The sequence below is a fragment of the Pristiophorus japonicus genome, chromosome 2 (genome assembly GCF_044704955.1).
Source record: "Pristiophorus japonicus isolate sPriJap1 chromosome 2, sPriJap1.hap1, whole genome shotgun sequence".
NCBI classification, from domain to species: Eukaryota; Metazoa; Chordata; class Chondrichthyes; family Pristiophoridae; genus Pristiophorus; species Pristiophorus japonicus.
In genome coordinates this window covers 168010241-168030241 of record NC_091978.1, presented here as the reverse complement: position 1 = coordinate 168030241, position 20001 = coordinate 168010241, and the positions used below count along the sequence as shown (strand labels likewise).

The 20001-nt window shown below is 49.9% G+C and overlaps 1 protein-coding gene across 1 annotated transcript; it reads left to right on the top strand.

Annotated features, from left to right (window-relative positions):
* The first annotated feature begins 8148 nt into the window (after window positions 1-8148).
* On the top strand, window positions 8149-19800 carry LOC139229047 (forkhead box protein F1-like). The gene is made up of 2 exons (XM_070860712.1): window positions 8149-8346; window positions 19033-19800. Exons 1-2 carry the CDS (start codon window positions 8149-8151, stop codon window positions 19798-19800), a joined length of 966 nt encoding a protein of 321 aa, XP_070716813.1.
* The last annotated feature ends 201 nt before the right edge of the window (window positions 19801-20001 follow it).

Sequence of the window (20001 nt, the reverse complement as noted above, 5' to 3'; positions counted from 1 at the left end):
TCCCCCACCCCTCCCCCTTCTCCCTATCCCTCCTCTTCTCCCCCTTCCCTCCCTCTGCTCCCCCCCTCTCTCCCTCTACCCCCCTCCTCCCCCTCCCCTCGTTGTTAGAAACACAGACACTGACAGACAGAGAATGAGAGACACACATAGACAGACAGAGAGATAGAGACACTGACAGAGATTCACTGAGGGGGCATCCCAGCACGCTGTTGGAGGGCTCCCGGTGCTGCAGTCGCTAAGTAGAAAATGTTTTATTTATTGATTTAAAAAAAAAATTATTTCTTATTAATCTTTTTGGATTGATTTATTGGTTGATTTATTGATGTATTTATCATTTATTATTGATGATGGCTCTTTATTTGTAAAACTGAAGTGTTTAATGTTTGTAAACTTCCCTTTAAACCCCCCCCCCCCACCACCATTCCCTACGCCTAATTTGTAACCTACGCCTGATTTTCTAAAGTGTAGACAAGGTTTTTTCGAGCATGCAAAAATCTTCACTTACTCCATTCTAAGTTAATTTGGAGTAAGTTTTCACTGACGAAACTTTGAAAACAGGCGTAAGTGGCCGGACACGCCCCCTTTTGAAAAAAAATTCTGTTCCAAAGTGAAACTGTTCTAACTGACTAGAACTGGAGCAAACGAAATGACGAGAATTCCGATTTCTAACATATTCCGTTATACACCAGTTGCTCCTAAAAATCAGGAGCAAATCATGTTGAAACTTGGGGCCTATGGGCTGCAATGACGGGAGTCCCTTATCTAGAGTAGAGAAAATGGTGCAGCTCACAGGAGAAACCCCACAGGCTTTCGCAGACCGACTGTGGCCGGTGTACAAAAGCGCCTGTAGTGGGAACCTAAACAGGGATAACTTAAGCCCGGATGAATTAGCACACTGACTCTGAAGCCTAACTGCAGCTAACAGTTTACCCAGAATAAGAACCAAGGCCGAGGCCTGGTTCGACCCAAGAGATCCTCAAGCCACCGAACAGGGAGTGCTTAGGCAACTGGCCCCAGCTTACAGAAACGGCAGAGGGACAGAAGAGCATCCACAAAAGGGAAGGGTTCACGAAATCCGACCGAGCCAAGATAAGAGGGAATGGCGCCACGAGGGAGGCAACCCCGCCGATAAAAAACGTACCTGTCATGTATCCTACATTATTATATATAACCGTATCCTAACATGCTATACATGACTGTAATAAGATATGACCTGTAACCACCAGCATACCTTACCACCAGGGGTGCACTTGCAAGAGACAGGTATATAAGGACAGGTCTTAGGCAAGTGCAGCATTCCAGAGCTGTGAAATAAAGGTGCAGGTCCAGAGTGACCTTGACTTCACTACATGCCTCGTGTGAATCTGTACTGAGGGGACAGGACTTTACAGTGGCGACGATTTACGGGATTACAGAATCCACAGAATGGTGAATAACGGATCAGATGAAAAGTACAATGCTGGAGACAATTGGGAGGACTTTATAGAAAGCTCCAGCAAAGCTTTGTAACCATGCAGGAAGAATGTTCCCAATGTTGGGGAAGTCCAGAACCAGGGGTCACAGTCTAAGGATAAGGGGTAAGCCATTTAGGACTGAGCTGAGGAGAAACTTCTTCACCCAGAGAGTGGTGAACCTGTGGAATTCTCTACCACAGAAAGTTGTTGAGGCCAATTCACTAAATACATTCAAAAAGGAGTTAGATGTAGTCCTTACTATTAGGGGGATCAAGGGGTATGGCGAGAAAGCAGGAATGGGGTTCTGAAGTTGCATGTTCAGCCATGAACTCATTGAATGGCGGTGCAGGCTCGAAGGCCGAATGGCCTACTCCTGCACCTATTTTCTATGTTTCTATGTTTCTAAACAAAGACTGGTTAGGAGACGACAAAGCAGACAAGAGAAGAGCCCATCTCTTGACCAGCTGTGGCTCGAAAACATACGCTTTAATGAAGGATCTGCTGGCACCCGAGAAACCAGCAAGCAAGTCGTTTGAAGAATTGAGCACACTGGTAAGAAACCACCTGAAGCCAGCGAGCAGCCTACACATGGCCAGACACAGGTTTTACAACTACTTACGCTGTGTGGGCCAGAGCATACCCGACTTCGTGGCGGAATTTCGGAGGTTGGTTAGTTTATGTGAGTTCTCTGATGAACTGAGGAGAGAAATGCTGAGAGACTTTTTCATACGCAGGCATATTCCGAAAGTTCACAGAGACCAAGAACCTGACCTTAGAGGCAGCAGCACTGGTTGCACAGACATTCTTGGTAGGGGAAGAAGAAACGAGGTTGATTTACAATGCAGGTACGGCAACTAACGAAATATCGGAACAAGAAGTTCACAGCATTAAACAAGCTGCTAACCCGACACACAGACAAAACCGGGAGAACAGGCTCTCGACAGCAGGCAGTGGCACCAGAAGCCATCAAGGGCCACTGGAACGGCCGTTCACATCTCATCAACCCACAATGCGAGCAATCAACTACAAACTGAGAGAAGCTCAAGAGAGATCAGCCAGACGCAGCTCATTCTTTGCAAGCAGTCTGTGCTGGAGGTGTGGGGGTGGGCACTCGTCAAGGGGATGTCGATTTCAGCAGGCTGTTTGCAGGAACTGTGAATATACAGGACATTTGGCCCACATGTGCAAAAAAAACAGCAGCTCAGCTGGTACACGAATCGGATGGGTCGGAAACCGGACCAGAAGACGGTGGGGACAGTACCTGGGACACCGATGTACAGCGGGTTAACACGATCAATGGCCACTGCTCCTACAACAGGACCCTATAATGATGAGGGTTCTACTCAATGGGATACCTGTCAACATGGAGCTGGATACGGGAGCGAGTCAATCTTTCATGGGCGCTCAACAATTTGAACAACTGTGGCCGCATAAAAGAGACAGAACAAAACTCACAAGGGTCGACACCAAACTAAGGACCTATACCAAAGAAATCGTACCAGTCCTCGGCAGCGCCATGCTCTCTGTCACACACAAAGGGACAGTGAACTGACTTCCCCTGTGGATTGTCCCCGGAGACAGCCCAGCACAGCTGGGGAGAAGCTGGCTGGCAAAACTAAACTGGAAATAGGATGATGTCCATGCCATGTCATTAGAGGAATGGACCTCCTGCTCAACAGTTATAAAGCGATTTGAACATCTCTTTCAGCCAGGTGTGGGCACTTTCAAAGGGGCCAAAGTCAAAATCTACATCACACAGGATGCTAGACCAGTCCATCAAAAGGCCAGAGCTGTACCCTATGTGATGAGGGAAAAGATTGAACACGAACTAGACGGGCTTCTGCGGGAAGGTATTATATCACCTGTGGAATTTAGCGACTGGGCATGTCCCATCGTCCCAGTCATGAAGCCTGATGGATCCGTACGAATCTGTGGGGACTACAAATCTACCATAAACAGAGTCTCCCTGCAGGACCAGTACCCGCTGCCCAGAGCGGAGGACTTATTTGCCACATTGGCTGGAGGTAAACTTTTCTCAAAACTAGACCTCACATCTGCGTTTATGACGCAAGAATTTACCGAGGAATCCAAGCTACTCACCACCATGAACACACATCGAGGCCTTTTCATGTACAATCGATGCCCATTCGGCATCAGGTCGGCAGCTGCCATATTCCAGCGCAACATGGAGAGTCTGCTCAAGTCCATCCCGGGGACGGTTGTATTTCAAGACGACATACTTATCACGGGCAGGGACACCGACTCCCATCTCCATAATTTGGAGGAAGTACTAAAGGGGTTGGATCGGGTAAGCCTACGAGTCAAGAAATCCAAGTGCCTGTTTCTTGCACCCGAGGTTGAATTTTTGGGCAGAAAGATTGCCGCTGATGGAATCCGCCCAACAGAGTCCAAAACAGAAGCAATTCGCCTGGCACCCAGGCCCCGGAATGTCTCAGAACTGCGCGCCTTTCTCGGGCTACTCAATTACTTTGGGAACTTTATGCAGAACTTAAGCACACTGCTGGAGCCTCTCCACGTGCTATTCAGGAAGGGGTGCGATTAGTTTTGGGGGAACGCCCAGGAATGCGCCTTCAATAAGGCACGCAACCTTCTGTGTTCCAACAGTGTTTTGACTTTCTTTGATCCAGGTAAAAAGCTAGTTCTCACATGCGATGCGTCAGCGTATGGGGTCGGGTGAGTTTTGCAACATGTCAATATTGCGGGCAAATTACAACCCATAGCTTATGCCTCCAGGTCACTTTCGCGGGCGGAGCGCGGGTACGGAATGGTAGAGAAGGAGGCGCCCGCTGCCGTGTACGGTGTCAAAAAGATGCACCAATACCTTTTCAGGGCCAAGTTCGCATTATAAACCGATCACAATCCCCTCACGTCCCTCCTATCCGAGACCAAGGCAATAAACGCCAACGCCTCAGTGCGAATTCAATGGTGGGCACTCATGCTGGCGTCCTACGACTATACCATAAGGCACAGACCAGGCACAGACCCTGTGCCGAAGCGTTCAGCAGGCTACCCCTGGTGAGCACGGAAGGGTCTGATGAACAGGACTGTGAGATAGTCATGGCAATCAATGCCTTTGAGTCCACAGGTTCGCCCATGACGGCTCGCCAAATCAGAGTCTGGCTGGCCAGCGATCCCACGTTATCCTTAGTAAAAAGATGTGTCCTAACCAGTGACTGGGCAGAGGCTCGCGTTGCCTGCCCCGAGGAATTAAAACCCTTTCACAGGCGCATGCATGAGCTATCACTACAAGCAGACTGCCTGATGTGGGGCAGCCGAGTAGTCATGCCTCTGCAAGGCAGAGAGGCATTTGTCCGGGAGCTCCACCGCGAGCACCCGGGGATCGTTCTCATGAAGGCCATAGCCAGATCCCACGTCTGGTGGCCTGGTATTGACGCGAACTTGGAGCTCTGCGTCCGAAGGTGCACCATTTGTGCCCAACTCAGCAATGCCCCCAGGGAGGCTCCTCTGAGCTCCTGGCCCTGGCCTACCAAACCGTGGTGGCGGATGCACATAGACTATGCAGGCCCATTCATGGGCAAAATGTTCCTCGTAGTTGTAGATGCATTTTCAAAGTGGATCGAATGCACCATTTTAAACTCGAGCACAACGTCTACCACTGTGGAGAGCCTCGCAACCATGTTTGCAACGCACGGAATCCCTGACATATTGGTCAGTGACAATGGTCTGTGTTTCACAGCGGAGAATTCCAAGAGTTTTAAATTGACCACGGCATAAATTACGTCAAGACGGCACCGTTCAAGCCGCCCTCCAATGGCCAGGCGGAGAAAGCACTGCAAATCATTAAACAAGGCATGCTTAAAATCCAAGGTCCCACATTGCAGGGTCGCCTGTCGCGACTGCTGCTGGCATACAGATCTCGTCCGCACTCATTGACTGGGATCCCCCCCGCGCAACTGTTGATGAAAAGGATATTAAAAACAAGGCTCTCATTAATCCTCCCAGACATGCACAAAATCATTGAGGCAAAGCGCCGTAAGCTGACTGAGTACCATGACAGAAATTCAAGGGGGAGATGGAATGAGATAGGGGACAAAGTGTTTGTACTAAACTGTGGCAGGGGTCCCAAATGGCTTGCAGGGACAGTAACGGGCAAGGAAGGAAACAGGCTACTGATAGTACAAATGGACAATGGCAAAACCTGCCGGAGGCATGTAGACCAAGTCAAAAGCAGATTTACCAACAACACTGTGGAACCAGAGGCAGACTACAATGTGGAACTCGCACCACACCTGGTGGACAGACAGAGGGAACAACCTGAGGAAAGGAAAATCCCAACAGACAGCCCAGGCGAGTCAACAACAATCACACCAATCGAAACAGACAGCCCAGGCAAGATACCAGCAACCACACCCAAAGAAAAACAGACACCAAGACAAACAACTGAACCACAACTCAGACGCTCCACGTGAGAGCGTAGACCACCTGAGAGACTGAACCTATAAAGACAATAAGACCTTGGGGGAGGGTGATGTCATGTATCTTACATTATTATATTTAAATGTATCCTAACATGCTATACATGACTGTCATAAGATATGACCTGTAACCACCAGCATACCACCACCAGGGGTGTACTTGCAAGAGACAGGTCTATAAGGGCAGGTCTCAGGCAAGTGCAGCATTCCAGAGCTGTGAAATAAAGGTGCAGGTCCAGAGTGACCTTGACTTCACTACATGCCTCGTGTGAATCTGTACTGAGGGGACAGGACTTTACAGTACCTGCTTCGGATGCGGAAAGAGTGGGCACTGGAGAAAGGATTGTAGAAATCCTTGGAAGGATAGCGCAAGAAAGAGTTCTCCAGCACCGGCCAAAAAGGCCGAGACCGAGAAGCCAGCCCCTCCCCACTCGTTTGAAACCTTTTTAACTGCGCTCCGAGCCATGTTAGATGGCCATGGGAAGGTAGCCACCACCACAGGTACTGAAATCCCATCTGCCCCATCCCAACCAAAACCGTGACTAGGACAGGTGCAGCCCGTCCACCTGTGTGCCCTCGAGTATGATGCGTGGGGGAGACCGACCGTACAGATGGAAATGGAAAAGGTGAAAGGGACTTACCTGCTGGACACCGGTGCCTCAAGCACCCTTGTCTATGCAGCTAACCCCGCCGCCTCACCTCTGTCTAACAGGGTCCCCTACAGCTTGGTGGGTTTCACAGGCACAGACCAATAGCTACCCATGTGTACTCTCCATTGTGGCTGGTTAAGAAACCAGACAAATCCTGGAGAGCCACGGTGGACTATCGAGTACTCAACCGTAACATCCCCGCCTGTGCATCCACCGTTGCTGCTGTCGCCGACCTCACTGGGAGTATCCCAGCCTCCGCGACCACCTTCATGGTGCTGGATATTTCCAACGGGTTCTGGTCCATACAAGTTTGCTTTTACCTTTAAAGGACAGCAATACACTTGGAACTGTCTCCCTCAGGGCTTCCACAACAGCCGCAGTATTTTCCATCAGTGTATGGCCAACTGTTTAAAGAACTTCAGAAGACCCCAGCCGTTAGTACAGTATGTAGATGACCTGCTCCTGTTCACCGATGAGGGGGAGGAGCATGGCCCACTGCTGGCTGAATTGCTGGAGCTGCTGAAAGAAGAAGGATTTAAAGTAAACCCCAAGAAGGCACAGATCGGCCTGAAGGATGTAAAATTCCTGGGACTGGCTGAGCACGCTGGGGAAAGAGCCATTGACAAGGCTAGATGGGAAGCAGTGCAGAAGTTACCCGCCCCTAACACAGTGACAGGAATAAGATCTTTTGTGGGGCTGACCGGGTACTGCAGAGATTTAATTGAGGCTTTTGCAGCCACAGCGGCCCCTCTGCTCGGACTCCTACACAAGGGAGTGGAGTGGGAATGGGACAAAGATAGCGAGGCAGCATTTATCCAACTGAAGAAAGACCTGCAGACCGCGCCAGCTCCAGGGGCCATCGATGGGGGTAAAGAGTTTTTCCTGAAGGTAGCAGTCAGTGGAGACAGCCTGAGCGCAGTACTGCTCCAAGAGCGGCACGGCTGGCTGAGACCAATGGTCTACTCCTCCATGATACTCACGGATGTGGAAAAGGGATACTTCAACTGTGAGAGGCACCTCCTAGCCACTCACTGGGCTGTGAAAAGATCACTGATCTTCACAGGGGGGATCCCCTATCACACTCCTTGCCCATCATACGCCCACGCAAATGCTCCTGGACAGGAGAATCAAGGACGGGACAGTGAGCAGTGTCCGCATTGCTCGCTGGACCCTGCTCCTCTCTCAAATGGACCTAAAGGTAAAGGGTCTCTGCTAGCCAGGACTTGCAGCCAACATGATTTATCCAGGGACAGCCCACCGGTGTTCTGTAGAAGGGGTATGGGAAATTAACATAGGCTTTCGGGCTGGGTTACACCCCACAGGCCGAGAGATCTATGTGGACGGTTCAAACACAGTATCTGCGGGTGAACAACTCACAGGCTGCAGAGTTCATGACCCCGAGGCAGGCATTGCCCTGGCAATTAAACTCCCCAGTACTATAAGCACCCAGCATGCTGAACTGTTTGCAGTGGTGTACATAGTCACACACTCCGAAGAATTTCCTACCCCATACACGGAATACCTGGCTATCTGGTCCTGCCGCGGATATATATCCGCAGATGGGAGACCCCTGACAATTAAGCCCTTATGGAAAAGATCATGAAAACCGTAGGGGAGGAAGGGACTATCTACATTCATAAAGTGAAGGCACATTCCACCACTGACCCCCGTAGCGAGGAAAACCAGCAGGCTGACATGTTGGCCAAGCAAGGTGCTCGCACGGGCAAGCTCTGGGATCCATACAATCCAGGGCCCATCGCAGCAGTTAGGGGCAGGATAGGGACGGTAGGGAAGGCAGGGATAGCTTTGCCCCCGGACCTAAAAATGGTTCAGACCCAAGATCCCATCCTAAAAACTGTCCTGAACACACTAGCTGTTATGTATTGATGTGTGTATTGTCCTGGTACCTTAAATGTATAATAAGCACAATGGTACACCACAGAGGGCGCTGTGGTGGGAGACCTGAAAGTACTTGCAAGAGGCAGTATAAAAGGCTGACCACCACGCCTGTGGAGCACTCTGGAGCTGTGCAATAAAGGACCAAGGTCACAGCAGTTAGATCAACACCAGACCGTGTGAAGTCAGTGATTTGTGTGCTACATACACCACATTGGCGACAAGGAAGCGGACGAACTCCACGCAACCATGGCTACTCTGGGCTCGCTACAGGATTTTACCATGGGCAATGAATGGGAGGCCTTTACAGAAAGGCTCGAGTACTACTTCACAGCAAATGATCTGTCGGAGGACACATACGCAATGAGAGAAGCGTAAGGCGATATTGCTCTCCAGTTATGGAGATGAGGTTTACTGTCTCGTCTTGGATTTGCTGGCACCAGGGAACGCCAGGAACAAGTCATACGAGGAGCTAACTGAACTCATTCGTGACCAGTTGAAACCGAAGGAGAGCATCCTCACGGCCAGATACAAATTTTACCATCACTGCAGACCCGAGGGCAGGATGTCACCAAAAATGCTGCGGACCTCAGGAGACTCGCGGCGCCGTGTGATTTTGCTGCACACCTTGACGAGGCGTTGCGGGACGTTTTCGTCATGGGGATTGGCCATGAGGGCCTCCTTCACAAGCTGCTAGCCACGGAACCCACAGTCACCCTGACAAAGGCCATCACCATCAGCCGGGCATATATGACCTCGACTTGCAGCACCAAACAAATGATCCACACAGTCTCGAACCCGGCAGGCACTGTCCACAGGATAGCGCCCACCACGGACAAAACTGCAGAATGTGGCTCTGCCCGGGGCAGAGAGCACGGACCTTGGGGTCCTGGAATTCAGAGTCCGCTAAGGGGGACCAATCAAGCAGCACCATGCTGGCGTTGTGGAGGAAGCCATGGGGCTCACCGGTGCAGGTTTGCGGAGTACACGTGCAATACCTGACACACGAAAGGCCACCTTCAGCGTATGTGTAAAAGAAATCAGACTCACCATGTGGCTGAGGAGATGGGGGATGATCCACTGTTCAGCGAGGAGCAGGCAGAAGAAGATGAGGTGTTGGGACTGTATACGTGCACCGACGATTCGCCCCCTGTAGTAATGGAAGTAAAAATCAATGGAGTCCCTGTGAGCATGGTAGTGGATACGGGATCAGGTCCATCGTTGATGAGTCGGAGAACTTTTGATAAACTGTGGATTAACCCAGCTGCACGACCCAAGCTGGTCCCGGTCACGGTGAAGCTGCGTACCTACACCAGGGAACTGATACCTGTTCTCGGCAGAGCGGAGGTGCAGGTATCCCACCGGGACGAGACGCACGGTTTACCTTTGTGGGTCATTGCAGGCGATGGGCCGACACTCCTCGGCCGGAGGTGGATGGGGACGGTCCGTGGGAGCTGGGAAGACTTCACCACTCCACAGGCTGCTGCTCCCCGGGGTGCTGCCGTGCCCCGGGTCCCTAGAGAGCAGCGCCGACCGAGCTGGAGCTGCAGCCTCAATCCACCCACAGGCAAGCCCCAGCCCCGGACCTCAAGCCACAAAGATCCTGCAGCCTTAAACCCCACAGGCAAGCAGCCCTGCAGAGAGGGGCCTAGTGGGGGTGGGGGGGAGGGGTGAGCCGTCGGGGCACTGCGGGCGGGGTGCGAGAGATCCAGGATGGCCGATGGATCGGAGGGGCCCACGCAGAGGAGAGTCGGGCGGCGGCAGCAGCTGGAGGTTGGCGGCCACGACGGCCGCAGGAGAGGCTGCTACGGAGGCCGCGGGGGAGGCGGCTATGGTGGCCGCCGGAGAAGCAACGACGACGGCCGCAGGAGAGGCGGCAAGTCAGGTGGCAGCGGAAGGGAGCGGAGGCTGCGGCGGCGGAGGGCATCCAGAGCGGCAGAGAGCAAGATGGTGGCGACCTCATGTCCAGAGCAGCAGAGCATCAAACAAGGAGAAGCCTTGTGGAATCCAAGATAGCGCCTTAAAAAGGAAGTGCACCCGGGAGTCTCAAAAGGGCCTTACCAAAGTGACTTTTGTAAGGCAAGAGCGAGTCTAAAATGAGCTATGTTAATGTGAGATGACGGATTTGTAATAAGAATTAATATTTGAATGCTGAATGGTCACTGTGTTTGTGTTAAATAATGGATATGAAGTACAATTAATGATAAGAGCTAATAAGGAAATCAGAGATCCGTTACCATGCCACTGCACCTCACCCAGAGGAGCTGGGATTTAATAACTATTTCATGTAACTGCTCAGTGTACCTGCAACCCGTTGATGCAACATCTGTACCAGATAACATGTACCATACAAACGCACTGTCTATGCATACCTGCCTTCCGTTGGACAAACAAGGCCGAGATCCCCGGCAACGGCTTCGGGACTGGGGGGGGGGGGAAGTGAGATGTTATGTATCGATGTGTGTATCATCCTGTGTCCTGGGGTGGAAGTGTGATGTTATGTATTGATGTGTGTATTGTCCTGGTACCTTAAATGTATAATAAGCACAATGGTACACCACAGAGGGCGCTGTGGTGGGAGACCTGAAAATACCTGCAAGAGGCAGTATAAAAGGCTGACCACCATACCTGAGAGTCACTCTGGAGCTGTTCAATAAAGGACCAAGGTCACAGCAGTTAGATCAACACCAGACCGTGTGGAGTCAGTGATTTGTGTGCTACATACATCACACTAGCTAAAGGGGAAAGGATAGACGGCCCGTACGGCACCGCAGCAATTGCCATTAAAGAAGGCATGCTGTTCAGGGGGGAGCAATGGGTAGTACCGTAACAACACCGGAAAGAATTCCTCCAGCTGGCCCACGAGGCTACAGGAGCAGGACACCCCGGACCCGAGACCACTTGGCAATGAGTGGAACAGACAGGGCGGTGGCCAGGACCCAGGGAAGACGTATGCGAGTTCTGTGCTAGCCGTCTCGTGTGCGCAGCCAACAACCCCGACCCCCAGAAAAGAAAGGTGTCTATGGGACATATCAGGAGGGTAGAGGGACCCTGGCAGTCGATCCAAATCGACTACATCGGGCTTCTACCCACTGCCCAGGGAGGTTACAAGTATTGCCTAGTATTAGTGGATGTATTCACCAAATGGGTGGAAGTCTTCCCATGCCGAACAGCCACTGCCCTGGGAACAGCCAGGATCCTGGTCAGAGAAGTGTTCTCCCGATGGGGACTACCACAATATGTGGAGTCCAACCAAGAGAGTCACTTCACCGGGTAGGTGATGCAGGAGACCCTTAAGGTACTCGGCATCAAAGGGAAATGGCATGTCGCCCACAATCTGCAGTCATCCGGATCTGTGGAGCGTTTAAGCCGCACAATCAAAGAAAGGCTGCGCAAAGAGACAGGGGACTCACCCAAAGGGTGGGTAGAGGTCCTACCACTGGTCCTCATGCGGATCCGGGCCAGCCAGTCAAAGAGCATGGGATACTCCCCATACGAGCTCATGACTGGCAGAGCCATGCGAACCCCCACTCATGTGTTAGCCCCGGTACTCATGGAAGGTCAGCTTAGGGAAGCGAACCGGGACAGCTTTGTCAGGAATCTGTTTGAACACCTTAAACAGATTCACTGGCAGGCCGCTAACAACATGAGAAAACAGCATCGGAGCAACCGACTGCTGCTAGAACCTCGCAAGCACCATGAGTGAGAGATAGGGGACCAGGTTATGGTGAGAAACTACGCTAGAGTAGGGGTCTTTGAGGCACTGTACATGGGACCGTACAACATTGTTGACAAGGCAAGCCCCATGGTCTATGCCATAAATTTGCCCCGCCAAACAAAGTGGTTCCACATAAATCAGTGCAAACTTTTCGACCCAGGGCAGCAGCAAAACATAAGGGACAGCCAAAAACTGTAAACTGCACTAAAGGCAGGGACCCCCAGCCAACAGCCCCCGACTGTGGAAATCCCACAGGGGATGTGGCAGACCCACAGACTGCACCTAGAGGGGCGGTGGACTGTGTTACTGGAGGAGCTGTCCCACCAATCATTTGGGACTCGGTCACACCTCCAGCAGCCGGAGCCGTAAGAAGGACTCCCCGCACACCACGGCCAAAGACACTATGGTCACCAGCGCTCCAATTTAAATGGTTCAGCCCCGGGAAAGGGACCAGCCGCAAAAGGGCACCTAAGATCAGAGACCAGCCTGCAAGCAGGGACACCCGGCCGGTAGCCTCGGGCAACAAGGGACTCCCAAAAGAGATAGCAGTGGACCAGCCACCAAGTGAGAGTCCCCAGCCCATAGCCCTCAGCCAGGCAGAGCCTCCAGGGGAAGAAACGAACCAAGCAGAACCCCAAAAGGAGCGGTGTGCTGTAGCACCGGAGGGGATGTTCCCCTGATAATGTGGGACTCAAACCCATGTCCGGTCAGGACACTCCGGGTTAGGCGGTGCAGACCGACCTATTACCGGCCTCGCTGGACACCCAGCGGGAGAAGAAGAAAGAAAGAAGGCAGGAATTAACCTGGCCACCCAGAGACGGGTGGCAGATGTACATATATAGTACCATGTGAATTTAAGTATGCTTAGTGAATAATTTAGAGTAGTGTAAGTTATGTGTAATGGTAAGTATATATATGTATTAGTTAACTGGGGTAAGGAAAAGAATCTACCTGTGCAACTGTTAAAAGAGGCACAGGCCGGGTAATACCCGGGAGTAAGATGAATCTACCGGTATGGCTATTAAGGGAAGCACCGGTAAGATAAGCAAAACAGCTGTGAGATAGAAAGTAAGCAGCAGACATCAGTCCATAAGGAACTGAATAATACAGCCGATCAATTAACGATTATATTATGTCTGATAGGAAGAGAGCCCAATTTGGAACTCAGTCACCTTTGTCAAACCAGAGACAGGGTTTCTCAGGGTTAGACAATCTGTTTCATGTGCCCCTACAGGAAAGAGAACAGTATGGAAAGGATCCTGTTCCTGCTCGCCCTGATGAGGATGAGCAGCGGTGACTGAATCCCTCATTTACGGGTGTTCAGGAGGAAGAGCACCGATCGTAACCGCCGGGGGTGGCCCCCGAGACATGGAAGAACTCGCCGTTTACGCCCACGAGGGAAGGTGGCCAGGGTGGCTGGGATCTTGCTACTCCAGCCAGGAAGGTTTTACCTACGGGAAGGCCTCACTTCCATGCCCCCGGATGCGGATCATCGCTGCCCGAGTCAGTGTTACAGAGGGAAAGCGTGTGTGTTTGACTTGCAAAGGGAACATTCCCCTGAGAAGATGGTGGTGGCTCAGAAAACTCAGCAAGGACGCACGGGACCAGGAATCGGACTGGGAAAGATTTGGTAATGATACGTACCACACCATCATGGGGACACAGGGAGGAGTAACAGTGTGTTGGGACAAATGGTGGGAATCCGAACAAGGAATTTATGTTTGCATGTGGGGGTCAGAGATTATTTGTCCCACAGACATATCGATCTCTTTGCCAGGCAATGGCGAGATGAAGGGGAAGGGATGGGTTGGGATTCTAGCCTACACGGGTGCGCGGTCCCACACTCCCCACTCCCAATTAACGAACGCCACCGAACTAAGAGCCCACATTAAGAAACCCCTGCCCACAACCCCGCCAATACGCACAGTGATAGAAAGGTCCTACCAGCACCAAGGGACCTGGAAATGGATTAGTATTGGTACCGACCGAAAAAATTTTATATCAGGGGATACATTATGTAGTAGCTTCAGTCATTTTAAACCTTACCGAGTTTCACCTACCTGCATGATGCCCGAAGGAAACAGAGCTGCTATACCAGGCCCTACTTAGAGACACGTTCAAGAAATGTTATGAGTTAGACTTTGGAAATGTAGACAAAGCAGACCTATATACCCTAAACACTAGGGACACCATGGGCTCAGGGGGACCTAGAAGGGGAATCATAAACAACGTTTTCACTACCTACAATACAGCATCCTCTGTAATAACTAGCCCAGATGACATAGAACTGCAAACACAGATAAACGGTTTAAAGACCCAATTGAGAAAAATCCTGAAACAGGAGAACACCGTAGTAGGATCAGAACTACACGAGGACCAGGCTATGACTGTCCATTTAAAAGAAATAGTGGCTGAGCTGGAAAAACATGCACAGACAGTGAATGCACTCATACGGGAGGATAGAAACGCTTCGGACCAGGCTGCACAGAACGAGGTGTGCGTATTGTATGGGGCATGGTTGTTGGGCGAGGGCCGCAACAATCTGGAGGATTTAAAACAAGGTGTAGTCCCCTCTTAGATCAGGAACAAGCACCTCACAGCCCTCCACCCGTACAGCAATTCACTGAGCCCGTGCCAGCTCCGCCTAGCCTCTGAAGCCTACCCTGTCCCAATAGACTGTGGGAAATCTAACCACACCATTATGGGAATCGTACTAAGGATGCCGGTCATGGGTGGGACAGCCCGACCCGCACCGGTATACAGGGTGGAAAACATTGGAGTTATTCAGGGAGGTGCACACATTCATTTCGCAGCGGTCCCACCCTATGTCATACGCTGTAACGGTATTGACCTCTCCGGGTGCTGGAGCCGGAGTGCACACATAATATTGTGTCCCCAGTACTTGAGTGCCCATTCAAAGTCACAGTGTGGGTTTAAAGCTGCTGGCGCACAGCCTATTAACTGCACCATGGAAGTAACGGCACAAGACCATATTCCTCCACAGGTAGTATACATAGAGGGTGGGACATATTGTGTCACCAGCAGTGCACCCCACTGCCAACATGGACACCTGTGGTGTCCTGTAAGTGACAGCAGTTTTTGCTTCAAACCTGAGGCATCAGTTCAAGTGGCCCAGGTAGCGATTGTCCCCATTCCTGAACCCTCCACTGTCCACCTCACTGTGAAGGAAAGCATTACAAACTTGCAGGATTATGTTGTACATTTTGGCTATGCAATTCCCCCTCTACCCAAACATCTTACCGCTCTGCTAAAAGCTGTAATTATCTCACAAGAACACTTCTGTACTCTAGAACAGAAAACAATTGAGATAGGGAAAAAGATTCTCAAGATCACCATTCCGCCTTGGTGGGACCTCTTCAGAAATATAGAAGTCCCAGTTTGGATCTGAATCGTCAACTCGCAATTATACTTTACTTATGGTGTCTCACTTGTCGAGTGAAACGCAGAGGCCGTCAAGTCAGGCACCAAAGGGTGCTGTATGCTCCTTGGCCGAACTTGGGATCGCGCAGGGATGAGTGACACCATACTGCCATGTTTAATTGGTGTTTTATTTTACCTGCTGTAAACCGCAGAAATCACAAGTATTGTGAGATAGAAACATAGAAACATAGAAACATAGAAAATAGGTGCAGGAGTAGGCCATTCGGCCCTTCTAGCCTGCACCGCCATTCAATGAGTTCATGGCTGAACATGCAACTTCAGTACCCCATTCCTGCTTTCTCACCATACCCCTTGATTCCCCTAGTAGTAAGGACTTCATCTAACTCTTTTTTGAATATATTTAGTGAATTGGCCTCAACAACTTTCTGTGGTAGAGAATTCCACAGGTTCACCACTCTCTGGGTGAAGAAATTCCTCCTCATCTCAGTCCTAAATGGCTTCCCCCTTATCCTTAGACTGTGTCCCCTGGTTCTGGACTTCCCCAACATTGGGAACATTCTTCCTGCATCTAACCTGTCTAACCCCGTCAGAATTTTAAACGTTTCTATGAGGTCCCCTCTCATTCTTCTGAACTCCAGTGAATACAAGCCCAGTTGATCCAGTCTTTCTTGATAGGTCTGTCCCGCCATCCCGGGAATCAGTCTGGTGAACCTTCGCTGCACTCCCTCAATAGCAAGAATGTCCTTCCTCAGGTTAGGAGACCAAAACTGTACACAATACTCCAGGTGTGGCCTCACCAAGGCCCTGTACAATTGTAGCAACACCTCCCTGCCCTTGTACTCAAATCCCCTCGCTATGAAGGCCAACATGCCATTTGCTTTCTTAACCGCCTGCTGTACCTGCATGCCAACCTTCAATGACTGATGTACCATGACACCCAGGTCTCGTTGCACCTCTCCTTTTCCTAATCTGTCACCATTCAGATAATAGTCTGTCTCTCTGTTTTTACCACCAAAGTGGATAACCTCACATTTATCCACATTACACTTCATCTGCCATGCATTTGCCCACTCACCTAACCTATCCAAGTCACTCTGCAGCCTCATAGAATCCTCCTTGCAGCTCACACTGCCACCCAACTTAGTGTCATCTGCAAATTTGGAGATACTACATTTAATCCCCTCGTCTAAATCATTAATGTACAGTGTAAACAGCTGGGGCCCCAGCACAGAACCTTGCGGTACCCCACTAGTCACTGCCTGCCATTCTGAAAAGTCCCCATTTACTCCTACTCTTTGCTTCCTGTCTGACAACCAGTTCTCAATCCATGTCAGCACACTACCCCCAATCCCATATGCTTTAACTTTGCACATTAATCTCTTGTGTGGAACCTTGTCGAAAGCCTTCTGAAAGTCCAAATATACCACATTGACTGGTTCTCCCTTGTCCACTCTACTGGAAACATCCTCAAAAAATTCCAGAAGATTTGTCAAGCATGATTTCCCTTTCACAAATCCATGCTGACTTGGACCTATCATATTACCTCTTTCCAAATGCACTGCGATGACATCCTTAATAATTGATTCCATCATTTTACCCACTAGCGATGTCAGGCTGACTGGTCTGTAATTCCCTGTTTTCTCTCTCCCTCCTTTTTTAAAAAGTGGGGTTACATTGGCTACCCTCCACTCCATAGGAATTGCGACCAAAAATGTGTTTGATCATGTACCTTTATTTTACTGAACTTAAAATGTGTTTATCTATGGACCTTTATGTTACTTGAGAATGTGTTTGACTATGTGCTTTTAATTTACTTTACTTAAAGTTGTATTTGACTGTATACTGTTATTTTACTGTGAAAACCGAGTAAACCGAGTAACCGAACTGTAACGACTGTATTCGCCTGTAAATTACATTACATTTCAACGGGGGATGCAGGGTAATGTTTAGAGCTAGTATAAATGCAGGGAAGGTTGACTCTCGGGAGCAGGAATTTTGCTTACCTTGATTGGCACTCAAGAGTGTGGAGTTCAACAGGGGGTACTGAAAGAGGTGCAAAATTCACGAGAACCCTCCCAGTGTTTGGGCTCATTCGAAAGGAAATTTAATTTGGGACTATCTACCGAAAAGTTTGGAACTCTAAAGTGCTTAAGGAAGAAACTACGAACTTTAATAGAATATTGTATTTTTAAAAGACAAATTCAAGGCTATGGGTGGACCTAAGGAACTCGCAGAAGACAGTCTGATTAAGTAAGGCTACCTGGGTGTGAGGACTAAGTTAACCTGTCTGGAGGAATGAGTATTCGAGAATCCTTCTCCACAAGAGACATTAACATCACAAAATCACCCAGAGATAGCTACCCATCAACATTGGTCTGGAAAACCATTTTAGCATATACATCACAAAGAGGCCCAAAGAGGACAAACAGTTTTCGAACATCAACTCACCCAAAACATATCAACTTTTAACGAGCCCGCCAAAATATTACAAAGAAGAGCCAAGCCCGCCAAATTTATACAAAGGATTTTGAACTGATTTGGCGCCAAGATTAGAACCACTGAAATCGTATAACTGGCCCCGTGTTTTCAACTGAGATTAAGTTGCTAAGTAGCTAAAAGATTGCTACTAACTCATCAAGACAAGGAGAGAAAGCAACGTTACAGTTGTAAACTAACTTCTCCAGCCTCGAAGTCCTGGAGTCCTGAAGGAAGGAAAAACATCACCATCGCGGCAGCAACCGACCACAGTAAACATGGTATCAATGGAAAAACCACCGCGATCGACCAAACTTGAACAAAACTCCAACGGGAAAAAAACGAAGAATCGAAAAGTTTCCACTCTACAATCTAATCCTGACATACCAACGGGTGAAACATTACCTAACAGACTGTAGAAACCTATTTCTAGCCAAAGAAAACAGGTACTTACCCAACAGATCCAAAACACACCTTACCGCATCAGCGGACTCAACCCAACTGAAGATTGCGCAGCAAGAAGTTCTCTCCGACATTCGGGGAACGGCAAGCAGACCCTACCACATCAGCGAACCCCGAAACCGTGATCTACCATTAACTGATGGTAAGCATAGTCCCTGCCTGCCCTGGAGTCCAACCTAGCTAGAATTAGGTATTGGGAGGTGGGAGGTATAATTTTACTGTAACCCCCTTTGACTGTGTAATGTATAGTTCTTTATTGGAGTGATTATAAGTGTGACCTTGTACCTTTCCTTGTTTTGTCCCTTATCAGAACGATTGTAAGATTGGTCTTGTATTCTCTTTCTAGAGTAATAAGCTTGTATTGCCTTGACTAATAAAACCAACGTTCTTTTGCATCAAACCAGTGTCCTATGCACTTTTGTCACACCCCCCAAATAAATCCAGAGTCTAGAACCCAAGGGAGTGGGAGTGATTCAAACCACTCAAGTTGGTCAGAGGGGAGCCCGACCCCCTCATAGAGACCACCCCCTTACACTGGCTTTCCCACCAAGCGGCTGACTCTCAGCGAGATCTACCAGTTCCTCCAGAGCCGCTTCCCCTTTCTCCGAGGCTCCTACCAAGGCTGGAAGAACTCCATGCATCACAACCTCTCCTTGAACGAGTGCTTCATCAAACTGCCCAAGGGCCTGGGCAGATCTGGCAAAGGCCATTACTGGACCATTGACCTGGCCAGTGAGTTCATGTTTGAGGAGGGCTCCTTCAGGCGCAGACCAAGGGGCTTTCACAGGAAATGCCAAGCCCTTAAGCCCATGTACAGCATGATGAATGGATTGGGGTTCAAACACATCCCAGAGACCTATTACTTCCAAGAGTCAAGAGGACCCATCACCTGCGCCTCCAATGGCTTTTCTATAGATAGTAGCATCAGCATGATGAATGGACATTTGCCCAGCAACGTTGACAGGATGGGTTTACCGAGACATTCTGTCTCTCATCTCTTGGCCAACAATGGTCACTATATGGGAAACTGTACAGGATCTTCGGCCGGAGACTACCCCAATGATGGCGGCAGCTCACTGCCCGCGTCTCCCTTGCTGACCAACGGTGGGGAGATGGAGGCCCACTCCATGTACCCTACCTTGGATTCAGCATGGGCTCCTTCGGCCTCCGTGCTGAACAACGGGGCTCCTTACATCAAACAGCAGCCCCTCTCGCCGTGCAACCCGTCGGCGAATCTCACTTCCAACCTGCAAGCACACTCCCTAGATCAGTCTTATTTACATTAAAAAAAACACAACATGGCCAATATACAAGGCACAGAGCCCATGGCACTAGTTACAGATTAGCAAAAATAGATTTTGTAGGAAGCAATTCTAAAACTTTGTTGACAGTGGGATTTTTAAGTCTGTGGTCTGGGGTCGGCATGACCTCCTGTGGTCTGGCAAATTCTCTGTCCGACACAGGCCAGGTCCCGAAGGTGCCGGATT

Excerpts from the sequence above, each read along its gene's own strand:
- LOC139229047 (XM_070860712.1), top strand. The coding sequence starts at position 8,149 with ATGGAAAAGATCATGAAAACCGTAGGGGAGGAAGGGACTATCTACATT. Across the intron at positions 8,347-19,032 it reads TTAGGGGCAGGATAGGGACG|AGACCACCCCCTTACACTGG; the intron begins GTAGGGAAGGCA and ends ACCCCCTCATAG.